General features: G+C 39.5%; 1 protein-coding gene across 7 annotated transcripts in view; it reads right to left on the bottom strand.

The window, feature by feature from the left end:
• Positions 1–14258, bottom strand: part of LOC121895327 (plexin-A1-like) — a 265311-nt gene that overhangs the window by 99974 nt on the left and 151079 nt on the right. For all 7 annotated transcript variants that reach the window (XR_006095744.1, XM_042408363.1, XM_042408362.1 and 4 more), the window contains one exon: positions 8358–8472. Coding sequence is in view for 6 of the 7 variants with exons in the window: in XM_042408363.1 (XP_042264297.1) it covers positions 8358–8472 (115 nt within the window). In the remaining variant the exon portion in view is untranslated. The remainder of the gene's footprint in view (positions 1–8357; positions 8473–14258) is intronic.

Raw genomic sequence — 14258 nt, 5'->3', positions numbered from 1 at the left:
AGGGTGGTGTTAAGCAGCAAAAGTACAGTTCATTTTTATGTGACTACTATTTTTAACTCTTATATTACCTTGTATGAGAGAACCTACTGTATCTCTGATCTAGGATTGTCATATCATGGAAGATATAGAAAATCATTGGATTTGTGGTGCACTGCTGCTGAACAACATTCCAGTTGGTGGGTGAGGCAAAAAACTATTGGTCTGTTTTTGATTGTACATAGTTTGTGTGGATTTTACAGTAGAAAGAGGATCTTCCTCTGTCAGAGTAATTTGTGTTTTTTTGCTACTGTAAGTACACTGCTAGGAGAATTGCCTCCTATCTGGTGAGTTTGTATTTTCAATATGATTTTCTGTAACAAATTTTGTGAGCCGCTGAAATGTCTGAGGAGTTCAGGGATGGTCATCTAGGACCACGATTTGTAGTATGGATCAGACCTCAACAAAACCCAAAAAACCTTACAAAAAGCATACATTTTCTAATACTGTTTGAGCCAGGTCTGCATGTGTCCAACAGTCCCACTTCTAGACTTGTAGCAAGCTACAGAAAAGACAGCGTGCCTAGGGGGGAAAGACCTCTACTCCATAGACTGTATAGAGCTCTTCATCACACATGTCTCCATTAGAATAGCAGTGCTCTGTGTGCTATCTCTGATGACCAAGTGTGATTGTGTGTCTATCTGGATGCTATCAGGTCTGGATGGTCAAAGAGGAGGATGTAGCCGATAAGCATCAGCTAGTGGATCGATAGGACCTCTAAAAATACACAATCTGTTTGTGAGTGTGTATTTCTGAGGGTGACACGGTAGATAAATGACAGATAACAAAATGCTATTCGGGACGGCCTAACTAAATACAGCCTACTGATATTTTTTATTTCAGCCCGAAGGATCAAGATTTGATGAATTTAGTTTTGTCTTGTGTGCGGAAAATGACAAAGTGCTTCTTGTCATGTGGGAACCGACCAAAAGCAGTCTCGCAACCCATTTTAGACCATGACCCAGTGAATAATAAGAGATTTCTGTGACCCACCTAAGAATCAGCCGACCTTTCAAGGTTAGTGTAAAAGCCCATGATAAGTGTACTGACTTCCCCATCATCTGCCTTCATGTTCTTGGGTTTTAGTTCCTCCATTAGTCCTGGGACAAGAAAATTAGATTCTTGGTCCCAAAGGTCCTAGGTCAGAAAAGTTTAAATGATGCACAACACAGCCAACTTCACAACAAAAGATACAGCTCTATCTAGTATGCAAATTCACCGGGGCCATAAACTTTTGAAAGAGATCGCTTCTCTTCGCAAGTCCTGTTTCATCTTTTATTCTAGGTTTGTGACTCATCCCTTGTGCTTCATTTCAACAAGAGAACTTTTCATCTATTTTGCTCAAATGAAGCAACTTCCTCCGTCGTAGTCTCAGGTGGAAGGAGGGCAGGCACCCATCGCACCAGACTAGGAGCTCTTCTGTTCAATAAAAGACACTTTGAACTGTGTTAGAAGCCTTTTGGAGTGTCCACCCACTCTTGCCGCCTTTTACTACGGGGGGTATGGAGCGAGGCGAGTGAAGCGGTAAAGATAAAACACAGAAAAACTTCATACTGTTATGAACTGAGATGCTGATACTTAAATGAACGTATGAACATAAATAACGTCTTGACTTCATTACAGTTTTATTGGAAGCCATGGAAAAATTCATCCATTTTACCTACTTTTCCAAACTTCGTTGTAAGTTCTGCGTGTAAGTCTGTGCATTACCTTCATCATTTTTAATCAAAGCAACTTATTACCATTTTCCACACATCTCAAGGGGAAACTAACTCAAAGGAATTTACTCTGCTACAACATAGCAAACCTATGGGAACAGTGTAGATATGGCTATGACAGCATGTCTTATACAAGGATCCTATATGATTCATCTATAAAAAGACTGCTTGAACCTTGTATTTTATGTACTTGAATGAATCATCTAGTGAGGAACCCTTTTTTAAAACTAAACCTGTATTATCTGAATCATGCACAAGAAAAAAAAGGTTGAGACCAACATGGACACCAGATCAAGCACACATGTCAAAAATTGTTGTCATGATAATTCTGAGTGTGAATTTGAGCGCCCTTGGGGGTGATTACATCTCCAAGACCAAGCATTTGTTTGTTAAAATGTGTTTGGAGCATTTGTATCAAAATTGAATGCTTTGTCAGGTCTTCTTTATACATTTTTAAATCAGATATGTCCTGATGTAGGTCATTTTACACTAATTTTATGCTATTTTGTTTTGGCCATCTCTTGCATTGTAAAAAAAAGTCTTTATATTCCTCAAAGTAGGGTATTGTTTTGGTATCTGTACTGGTAACTGGTATCTGATACCTGGTATCAATATTTTACTGACACCATAGTCAAAAAATTCCAAACACGACCCAGCCTTATACACAGTGGTTAAAATTCAACAGAGTAATAATGTATTCCCTTTGCTGCTACACAGATAGAAGTAACTGGTAACAACTAGACAACAAACAAACTAACAACAAACTTCTGCAAGCATACTGTAGAACAATGGACTGAAGAGCACCGATAGCCCTGTTAATTCCTCTTTTCCTCCTCAGTTCATGATTCAACAGTTTGATGGCCATTAAACTCCACTGAATCCAGTGAGATTCCAAAACTCTTCCAAAACTAATTTCCCACATATGATTACTCTTGTGCCTTCAGAGCAACAGTGGAATGAATTTTATTAAGCCTTAAACCTGCAGTGCGGCACTTTTACATATAATAAACATCTGTTACATTCCAGCTTTTGCCACACAAATTCAATTCATGCTGAGTATGCCTATCACTGCCAAATCTCTCTGTATTTCACAGTATACCAGAGTTTTTAATCTGGTATGTGGTTTGGCATTCCCTTGCTGGCCGGATGAATGCATGAATGCAGACTTCCATCAGCCGAGCTAACTTCCGGTTAGCTCTATGCTAACTTGAATGGGGATAAAATAATTTAATAGTGCAGCTCTTCTGGACTTCCCAAATGTAATCCAACCAAATTAATCAAATTCTCTCCATTTTGCAGGGGTTGTGTGACGCTCAAAACAATTTATCCACCGTTTTACAGCGGCAACAGTAGCGATGGGGAAGGCTATGGCAGAGAACGTGTCGACAGTGTTTTTGTAATTATTCTCATTGCCAGAAGGGGGAGACAAAAGTCCTGCATTCCAGCTTTAAGCATGAGAGAGAAGTGGGGTCAGATGAGTAACTTAATTGAAAAACAGGAGTGGTACAAGTCCTAATGTACAGACTTTTTAATGGATTCATAAGGCTCAGTTTATTACATAAAAAATATTACATCTATCCCGTTGTGTGGGAGAAGCAATGAATGGAAGCTAAGTAAAGACTAACGATGTAAAAGAAAAGAAAATCATCAGTGACATTTGAATATTTCCTATTTCTGTACTGCAGATAGAAAGTTCTGTAGCTCTAAGGATAATCTTAACGACAAACATATGATGCAATTAAAAGCTTTTCAGCAGCAGAGCTTCGAGAAAGGAAGAAACTAGGGCAGATAGCATTAACTAAATGACATGGAATTATTAAGTAGATACTAAGGAGACATGAAGCACGGGTGGTGTCACGACCCTCAAGTATCCTTTCATCTCCTGAATGGTTAAACATCTCTCACATCCTCCATCCTTCTCCTCTTTTCACCGGCTTGCACTCTCCTTCCTCTCCTTATTTTCAATGTTTTGTTAATGCTGCTCCTTCAAACACTGACGTCTTTCTCTTCTCCTTCTTACTTCACCAGCCTGACTCTTCCTCCCTGTGCTTGTTATTGTTATATTCTTCTTCCTTCATCTATGTCCTTCCTGCAATATTATATCTTCCCTTCCGCCCCTTTTTCAAATTTACTCCTGGCCGAATTTTTTAATCTTTTTTCCAAGCCTTATTTAAGTATGCCAACTAAAAAAAACCACATGTTCAATGAATGCTAATTTTCACAAAGCTTGTTGACAAACTGGCCTTGAGCAATTTGGATAAATGCACCATCCATTCTGCCATCATTCCAGAACAATAAGACAAATAAAACAAGCTTCCCGAAACAAACTTAATTGGAGGCATCTTATAATGACCTCTGACCTTCCTCTAGAGAGATTTGGTTTATATGTATTTCATTAATCATGTATGTGGAACTGACAAAGGCTGGATTTGTCACTTGTGCGCCAAATTACAGGCTGATTAAAATTTGTTAAAGGGAAACCTACATGTTGGAAATTGTAATCATGGCTTTATTAATTGTCTTCTTTTGCAGAAGGCATTCTTCCTGATATTTCGTATGGACTGTGCACACAGTTTCATTAACGAGGCCCCTGGTTGTTTTAGCAAGCTTGCTTCTTCTCTAATAACTAGGCCACTGCCACACTCCTCCCTGTATGTTTTATTGTGGATGCTCCACCTTTCGCTTCTCATCTCATCTGTCTCTCTCCATTAAACATGCCAACGATCAGAGAGGCGTCTGGAGATGCATCTTTAAGCTTTAATACACTTTGAATAATTAACACACGTGTGTGCGCACATACACACACACACACACACACACACACACACACACACACACAGCTGAGTCTATCAGTGGCAGGCAGCTCCCCCAGTCAGAAAGACCTAGAGGGAGAAGGGGAAGCTTGTTCTGTGCCAGCCCACGCCACAGAGCCTCCGAGCTGGGCAACTCAGAGCTGTGTACCAGCCTGAGCTCCAGCAACCAGCAACAATGGAAAGAAAGCTGCAACTGTGAAAAACCTTAGCCGGGAGACAGAAAGAGAGGGTGTCTGGCTCTTTCTAATTGACTTGTTGAGGGACTGAGGGAGTGGATGAACAAGAGGAAGAGCTCAGTGGGTTCAAGATCAAAAAGGGAAACCCGTATAGAACGCTATAAGCAGTGACACTAAGGGAGTAAGTGTGTAGAGAGGTTGGCTTGTGGCCTATGCTTTTGTGCTTATGCATACATGCGCTCTCGCACCAGCGACGTGACTTGACAAAAACATACGACCATCTAACCAACTCACTCATCATGGTGATTCATCCTCTAATTAGCGGTACGAAGGCTAACGCTGATCCACATATCTATATTCACCTTCTGTTCATCTAGAGGCTAACACAGCCTGCTAATGATTATCAATGAGGCTAGGCTACAAAGCCACGGGTTCAATCCCCCGCGCAGTAGCAATGCATCATGGACCTATACTGTAGTTCACCGAGTGTAATGCGGTCAGGCTTCCAGGAAGAGGGAGGGGGTGAAAAGAAAAAAAGGAGGAAAAGGAAAAAAAAGGAAAGAAAGAAAGAAAAAGAAAGGTATAGAGGGAGAAAACATTTGAGGAATGAAGTAAGAAAAATATAAAGACAATTAATGAAGGAAGGCGGAAAGAAAGAAAGAAAGAAAGAACAAAAAAAGGAAAGAGAGAAAAAAGAAAGAAAGAAAGAAGATCACACAGAACACAGAGCTGGTGAGTTGCAGCTTCACACAGTGAAAAGGTCAGTGCTTCGATAGTAAAATAAACAGTTCCAGAACGACTGATGCAGAACAAGCACTGGCTCATAACAAGCATTTACTTTGACAGATTCAGATACCTTCACTCAGGCTACGTCTTAATGAACACATCAAGCCTAAATAAACACTCTTTAGAAGCTACACTTTCCTAAACTAGGAGTAAATGAATAGAAAAAAAAAAAAACTGGTCTAAATGAGTTTGATGGTTTATCAAGCACCAAAACACTGCATTGTTTCCACTTTACAACTTAAAATTACCATGGTGATGATTATTTTATCCTCCTAGTGTACCTCGTAATTATTAGGCTGTATTTTTCTTAACACAGTCGTATTAGATGGCAGTGCTACCTGAATTTTTTTTTTGAAGACTATATATCAATAATAACAATTAAATTCTTTTTGCATGGAGTTGTAGAGTTTTACACACATACATAAAAACAGAAAAATAAGTCCCTTCCTATCCGAGGCTGTTACTCTGCAGCCATTTTGTGTCTCTACTGTTAGTCACCTCCTGCATTAATTCATATTTGGGACATGAAACATCCAGAGTAAAAAGCAACCCCATGTAAAATGAATGAACGGCTTAATTAACAAGCGAGCAAACTGCAATCAACAAATGAATAAGCAGTAAAGCTTGCAGGCGGGAAAATAAATGCAAACAAACCTGTTTTTCTATTACTTTTTCTGTTGGTTTTTTATTATTGCCTTATTTTTCTTCTTTTTCTTGAATCTGAATGAAGTCATTTGAAACAACCCCTGGGCCCAGTCGGCTCCACCAGCCCCGATGCTGGGATTCATTGGAGCAGAGCAAATTTGTTTGTCTCTGTGTTTGTTTGTCCTGGTGTTTGTTTCTCTCATTGTTTGTGTTTATGCACATTTCTGTTGATGGCCTTCTCAAGTGTTTCTCCAACTCTAGCAATTTTCTGCCTGGTCGCCCCTAATGGGCCTCTCTGTTTATCTGCTGTCACAACACAGCTGATTTATATATATTTACATATCCAAGAAGTGACAGCGGAGAATTATATTTACTTTAAGCAAGCAAAAAATTATACACTAGCGGTTATCTGTTTACACACACGCTGAAGAAAAAGTGTGATTTTTTTTTTTTTTCCTTTTCATTTACCTGTGGCATAGATTCACATATGCTGTGATTTTTATCAGATATGAAGTGAAGTCAGCCTCAAGAAATATGACAAATGCCTCTGGGAAGATAACCAGTGTAGTGTGAATTCAATCACTTTGGAAACTGTCTGCTAATGACACAGGGGGAAACTTTTTTTTTCAGGCAGCGGAGATGGGCAATATTGCTTTCAGCAGGGGCTACGAACTGACAAATTTGAACGAAATCAAGGCTAGAGGAGATAAATGCGTAACGACCAAACCACTGCTGTTGGCTCAAGTGTGCATATGCGTTGCTACAAAACGTTACCTGGTCAGGATACATCAGGACATTTAATAACAATAATCCAAGTAAGGATGCGGTGATGGTACTGATGTGTGTGTGTGTGCCATTCAAAATTCAGCAAAAACCCCCCCTGACATTCAAAGTGTCTTGGTAGCCATGGCAACGCCTGCACCAAAAAGATAGTACATCAGAATAAAAAAGAGGAGGGAATAAAAAAAAAAAAAAGAAGAAGGCTGAATTTGTTTGGCAAACGAGATGAGGATGGATGTCAGCCTTGGTGTGTTTACAGGAGGGTGTAACATGTGATGACAGGGTATGTGGAGTCAAGTGTTATCCATTCCACACACACACACACACACACACACACACACACACACACACACACACACACAATCCCCTAAACCCATCATTACACTTTGACATACATCATGATATGTACATTTTTAATACCCATACACATGGACACACACCCCTTTAAATATATATAAACTTAAACATGAAACAGACATACACGCACACAAATACACACACCACCTACATGCCCAGCCACACCGAATACTCTAAGTTTGATCCCTCGGTATGTTTTTTTTCTGATTAAATCCTTTCATCATCTCAGTTTTTTCTTCAAAGAAAGAGAGAGTGAGCAACAGAATGACAGAGAGAGAAGTAAAAAGTAAGTAGAGGCAGAAACAGGTCTGGGTGAGAGACAGAGAGACAGTGTGTATTTGTATCCATCCAATACATAAAGTGTTACTCTGATAGAATACAATAAGATTTTTCACCTATGCTGTCAGAGGAAAGAAAAGAGAATCACCTTTTAAAAGTCATTTTCTACTCAGTGTTTGTCTTTAAATAGACTAAACAGCTGGAGTGAAGGCGGCTGCTCCTTAAGTGCATCTTTCTGAAGATACAAAAGTTAATTTGTGTTTGTCTGTGTGAATTTCTACTAAAGACAGTAAGAATCAGAGACTTAGATGGAGATGGAGGGACCGTGTGAGCGTGTGAGTCAGGTCAGGGATAGATGAGGGTTCTCATGCAAATATAACATTTGGTACGGTAGTGTGTGCTTCCATTTGCATACTCATTCACCCCAACTTGTTTATAAGTGAATAAATCCAGCGCTGCTTGGAGTACAACAGCTGCTGCTGGGCCACTCACAGCAGCAATCATTCATACAGACACACACTCAAATGTTCCCAGCTGCACCCTTGGCATTACTATGACACTATATATACTTGTGTGTGCATGCGTGCACATGCATTAATATTCAATTTATTCATGTGTCGCGTCTGTGCTTCTGAATCTGCGTCTTTGTGTTTGTGAGAACATGTTTAACTACATGTGCTCATTGATGTTTGTGTGTGGTTTTTCTATGAGCTTTGCATGTGTGTGTGTGTGTGTGTGTGTGTGTGCACAAACACTCAAACCCTCACCTCAGAGGTGTTGACTCGTCCCTCCTGGAACGAGCAGTCGCTGGCATCCTGTGTGCACATGTGTCGATATTTACACCAGTGACAGGGGAAGTTTCCATTCACACAGGATAGGCACCTGGAGCGAGTGAGAATGTGAGAGAAAGAGTGAAAGGTGAGGGGTTAACGTTTTTACAGCAATAACCAGCCATTTTTTTTATTTGAAACTCCACAAATTTGTAGCGTGATGTCTTTTTTCCTTCAATTTTTTGATGAACTCTGAGATTCCCTTCTCCTTTTCCTTGCTTGGTCAGCCTTGGTGGCTATCACTGCTCATGCTAACTAACTACCCTGTTTTTGTTTTTCAAAGAAACCAAGATGAAACAGCAAAAAACTGTAAGGTATCAGGTGTACAGATTAATAATGAATTAGTTGAGTCCAAATTAAAAAGCCATGTGTATTGCAGAACTTTAAAAGTTCCTCAGACGGCTCTGAACTGCCTAAGGCTGATTTCAATGAACTGCAACACAAACTGAAGTTAGAGACACTCAAGCTTCTGAGAGACTTTAAAATTGTACTAACAGATATTTTGTAATAATATTTGTGTATTTGTGTTTTTCTGTGTGTGTGATGACTGCTATGTGTTACTGAATGATTCCCCCTTCTCATATTTGTAAATGCAATTTTGCTCATTGAGCTTCTAAGAAGTAATTTTACTACTTAAAATAAGTCAATAAATACATTTCCTCAATTCAGCACAAAGCAATGATTATTTCTATTATCGACTGATCTGTCAGTTGCTTTGTCCAATTCATTGTTTAATTGTTTAGTCAATAAAATGTGAAAAATATCCATCAAACTCCCGGATTCCAAATATTCTATTTACAAACTTACAAAAAAAAGTAGCACATTTGAAAGGCTGTTAAAAAATAAAGATAAGATAAATTATAAAATCTCCATGTATAATGTGCTGGGAAAGTCATTATTCTTTAATGTCAGCCATATTTCACGTTTAATCTGAGGATAAATTCAAATAAATCTACCTTGCAATGCGTGGTGTGTAATGTGTAAAGCAGAGGTTGTGGTCGCAGCACTTAGGACAAACACAAACATTATCAAGTAAACATCTTTTTCAAAAACCTCAAAGTACTTCAGTGAAAAATTTAAGAAATTTCATTAAAAATTTGCAACTTTCATTCATAATTTCATCATCATAACTAGCATAAACCTGCACTGATGGAAACACAGCCACTATGACCTGGATTCATCATAGATTAGATATGATGTGCTTGTGGAGAACTGTTGCCAAGTGGAGGAAGAGTGGAAACACAGATCAAAAGAAAACCTTCGATGGGGGACGCATATCACACACTGACAGGTCATGTGTGGACATGCATCGGTGCAGTTGCACAACATCAAATGTTTACGGCCAAATCTCCAAAAATCATGTTGGAATGACAAGTGTAACTGTGGCCTTATGCATTAAGACTTTATTCCAGCTGTCAGAGAGGCCAGGGTGGATGCTGAAAACAGCCGAGAGAGAACAGGGAAGAATCCTTGGCGATCCACTCCTCCCTTCTTATTCTCCATGCTTGGAGGCTTACAGTGAAGTAAGCTGGCAGACCAAGATAAGCCTGTTTTTATATAACACACTTTTTTCTTCCTTGGAGTTGAGGAAGCAAAATGAATATATACACATTCGGGCATGGATTACCAGACAAAAACAAGGCTATCATGGCTACCAGGAAAAAAAACGATGGAAGGAAAGGTTGTGTAAAAATACAAAGGTTAGTTTAGGTCTTTAAATTGTCAAAGTGAGAAGAAAAATCAACAGTTGTTCATTAGTTGTTTAATGTAACACAGTGTTGCTGTCATAATGAAAAAGTAAAAATAACCTTAATAATGGCACCAATACAGTAGATTCCTTTATGGACATGAAAACCTCATATAGTCTGTTTCATAATTTCCTTAAGTGTTTTCATATCAGTGCTGTATTACATCTCCTTGCTTTCTGTCAATCACACAACAAGTCTCCACTTCCCAATCTTTATTGTCATATTCTTGTCATTGGAATGCACAAGCTCTTGGCAAGCTGAAAAACCACTTAATTTCAGCTGTAAAGTTTAAAGATACTGAAAACAAGCTACCTGTTAATTACAGAGACTGACAGAAGTACACGTTGGGTAACTCTAAAAGACCTTGATATGTTCTTTCAACTAAAACAAGTCTTTGTAGTCTTTACACCATTTCTGAGCTTAATTTCACTTAACTGGCTGAAGAAAACTAGGCTCTAATTATAAGTTATGTCAGCCCTCTCTCCTATTACTGTCATTGCAGTCAATCAGGCCTCCTACAACTCAACCCCCACACACCCACAGGCTCTGCTTTCCAACTCCCATCCACCTACTGAACTGACTGGGATCCTGTGATGTCCATTGTATATGTCCATCATCCAGCTATCACTCTTCAGAATTATTTTCACGCTATTGCACAGAACTGCTGACTGTCTGCCGTGTTAATATTTTATTTTTTAGTGCTCATTCTACAAATGCTCTGCTACATTTGTGGGGAAACAGCCTCAAAAGTATTTTTCATAGCAGTTAAAATCATATTTACAATGAAAATGACTTTGCAAATTGAACTCTAGTGAATTTCTAATCAAAATGTTTATTGCTAAATCACAACCAGGGGTTTCTCCAGAAGCTCACACATTTTTCTTACAGCTTCATTAATTAACAATTTTTCACAGTAGAATGATTATGGAGAAAATGCAGGAGGCTGTTTCTAGGTTTTGAAATTTTGAGAAGATCAATACCACTCTCATGTCTTAGAGTGGTATCAATCTTCTCATCTAACTCTCTGCAAGAAAGCAAATAAATGTATTTCCCAAAACATATTAAGTCGTAATAAAAGTGTGAGATGAACTACTTGAGAACCTATTCCTTTAAATGACATACGTAAAGAAAGTTCATTGTTTTGGTTTTATGGTACATTTAGGCTAGACAGCTTTATTAATCCCCAGTGGGGACACTCATTTGCCACCAATTCAACTCATACAGACAACAAACAATATAGATGGTAAATGGACTGCATTTATATAGTGCCTTGCCAGTCTTCTGACCACTCAAAGCTCTTTACACTACATGCCAACATTCATCCATTCACACACACATTCATACACTGATGGTACAGCCTTCCTCCCAGGGAGGAGAGATAGTGAACTCCATAAAAAGCCGTTTGAGACATGATTAACAACTCAAAGGTGCTATGAATCTAGACCACATCTAAAAGTGTTCATTAAAAAATCTGACTGCTGCTGGAACAAAAGACCCTCTGAGTCGTTCAGTAGAACACTGAGGCATCACTAGTCGCTCACTGAATGAGCTTCTGAGTCCATAAAAAACACTGTGTAATGGATGGCCTTCAAAATAGCGAACCGCTTTTAGTTTGGCCCTTGTTCTCTTTTCTACAGTGATCTCAAATGAGTCTGGGGTAAGGCCAATTACTGAGCCTGCTTTTATGATCATCTTATTGATCCTGTTTTTATCATCCGCAGTGATGCTGCCCCCCCCCCCCCAACCCCCCCAGCAGAGCACAGCATGAAAGAGGACACTAGCTAAGATTCCCTGATAAAAAACACGAAGAAGCCTCTTGCTGATATCAAAAGGATCTAAGCTTCCTCAAGAAGAACAGTCTTGACTGAGCTTTCTTGTGTACAACATCAGTGTTCTTTTTCCAGTTTAATTTACTGTCCAGGTAGACACCAAGATATTTGTAAGACTGGACAATTTCTATCTGCTGACCCTTACTTATCACTGGGAAGACCTCCTCCTTCTTCCTTCTGAAATCAATAATTAACACTTTGGTCTTCCCAACATTCAATTTTTAAAAAAAAATGTATCACACCAGCTGACAAATGATTCAACCTCTCTTTTGTGGGCCAGGTCATTGCCTTGGTTAGGGGGATAAAACGGTGCCCTGTGGAGTTCCTATTTTAGTTGAGATAATGTCAGACATGTTGATATCAAGCCTGACAAACTGAGGTTGAGACAAGAGATAATCTAAGACCCAAGTGATAGTTGTGTTTTGTAGTTTAAAGTTCATCAATTTGTTAAACAAAAGGTGTGGTTGAACTGTATTATTATTATTATTAGTGTATCATCTACTCCCACACCCTTCCTGTATGCAAATTGTAAGGGACCTTGAAAGACTGAGACCTGTCTATTCAGGTGACCCAGATCAACCCTTTCAAAAACATTTCATTATGTGTGATGTCAGGGCCATATGTCTAAGATTAGGGGGGGATTGGAACAAGACAAGATGTTCTCCTGTTTTCAACATTACTGGAATTTTTGATGAAGACAGAGACAAAAGAAAAAAACTGATTGAAGGACTACGCACAACTGGTCAGCCCAGACTTTCAGGGTGTGTGGATGGAAACCATCAGGGCTTGCTGCCTTGTTAGCCTTAAGGCGCATTAACAGCTGTAGAACCTCATCAGCATCAATATTAATAACAATAGCTGGGCTACAGTCCTCAGAGGAAAGAGACGAGAGGATGTTCTCATGAGAAGCAGAAAAATCGAATTCATCAAACCTTGAAAGAGCTGGTTTGTCTCATTTACATTTATCCAGATCCAAGGAAACTGGGATTAATGGTCCCATAGCCAGTAATAGATTTCATGCCATTCCAAAGGCCGCTTGTTTTACTATTCGCACATCTGTCCTTCAACCCTTTCCTTATATTTACACTTACCCTGTTTGATTAATGCTTTCAGCTCCTTTTGAGCAATTTTAATCTTATCTTTGTCACCACTAAAGAATTCCGTTTTCTTCCTATTAATAGCAGCTTTAACCTCCCTTGTCACCCAAGGTTTATTCTTAGGGAAATGTTTTATTTGTTTACAGGGAATGACAGACTCAATACAGTAATTAATGCATGGTTCACCCCCACATCTCTCATTGAAAGTTTCCATCAGTAGCAGGCAGCTGTTTTTAGCAAATAAACTCCGATAAGCCCATTGTATGGTAACTCTCCAGCATCAGCATATTTTTTTCAGGACTTGGTGGAGACTGAAACACCTTTTTAAGAATCAAACTTTTTAACAGTAGAGTCAAAGGAAGAACATATTACAATATCACCTACAAAGTTTGACCAACAAGTGATCTGAGGAGCCTGGTGTAAAAACCCCACACTAAGGAGACACCATGGAGGTTTAAAACTGGGTCCTCTAAACTCAAAAGCAATTGTTTAGCTCACAATGCCACTCTGCTGCTGAAAAGACTGACTTTTCATTGGATTTCAGTCTAATCCTTGCTCTGCCTTTGTCATTCTGTCTTTGGTTTATTCAGATTTTCGAGGGTTATATTCAAAATCGGCTGTATTGGAGTGACAGAGTGATAGAAGAGGGTTCATATGGTGATAAGCTAGTGAGACTAGACTGAACTGCAGTGTGAGGTTTATAATCAATGCCAGTGGATTTCCATGGGGAGAAGGGTGGACTGAGGTTATGCTAACAGTCTGATGTTTGTTACTAGAGCTGGTGAGCCAGTTCCTCCTCACTATTAACCCCGGGGTTTATCGATTTCTTGTTGCAGGGACGTGTGCGTGCACATTCACAGGCGTGTGTATGCACGCTGGCGAGTTCGATGATACACACCCACAAACTAAGACACATGTATACGCACGAGCTGTCACCTGTGTTGACATCGTGGCATTCCTCTGGGTCACTTGGGCAGTGGAGACTTGTCCTACAGTAGAGCTGTCAATGCCTGGACAACTGGCTTGGGTAAGTGACTGCGCTGCTGCAATGTAGTCAATAAAATCCCCTGCTATTTAACAAGGCCTAGCAACAGAGCCAGGTCAAATGCCTTTTCATCTTCGCCGGGCTTTTGTTCTAGCGAGTGGAGATCGATGGAACAAAGC

Source organism: Thunnus maccoyii, chromosome 4 (genome assembly GCF_910596095.1).
Source record: "Thunnus maccoyii chromosome 4, fThuMac1.1, whole genome shotgun sequence".
Taxonomy (NCBI): Eukaryota; Metazoa; Chordata; class Actinopteri; order Scombriformes; family Scombridae; genus Thunnus; species Thunnus maccoyii.
The sequence above is the reverse complement of the archived record's forward strand: the minus strand, read 5'-3'. Positions and strand labels throughout refer to the sequence as shown.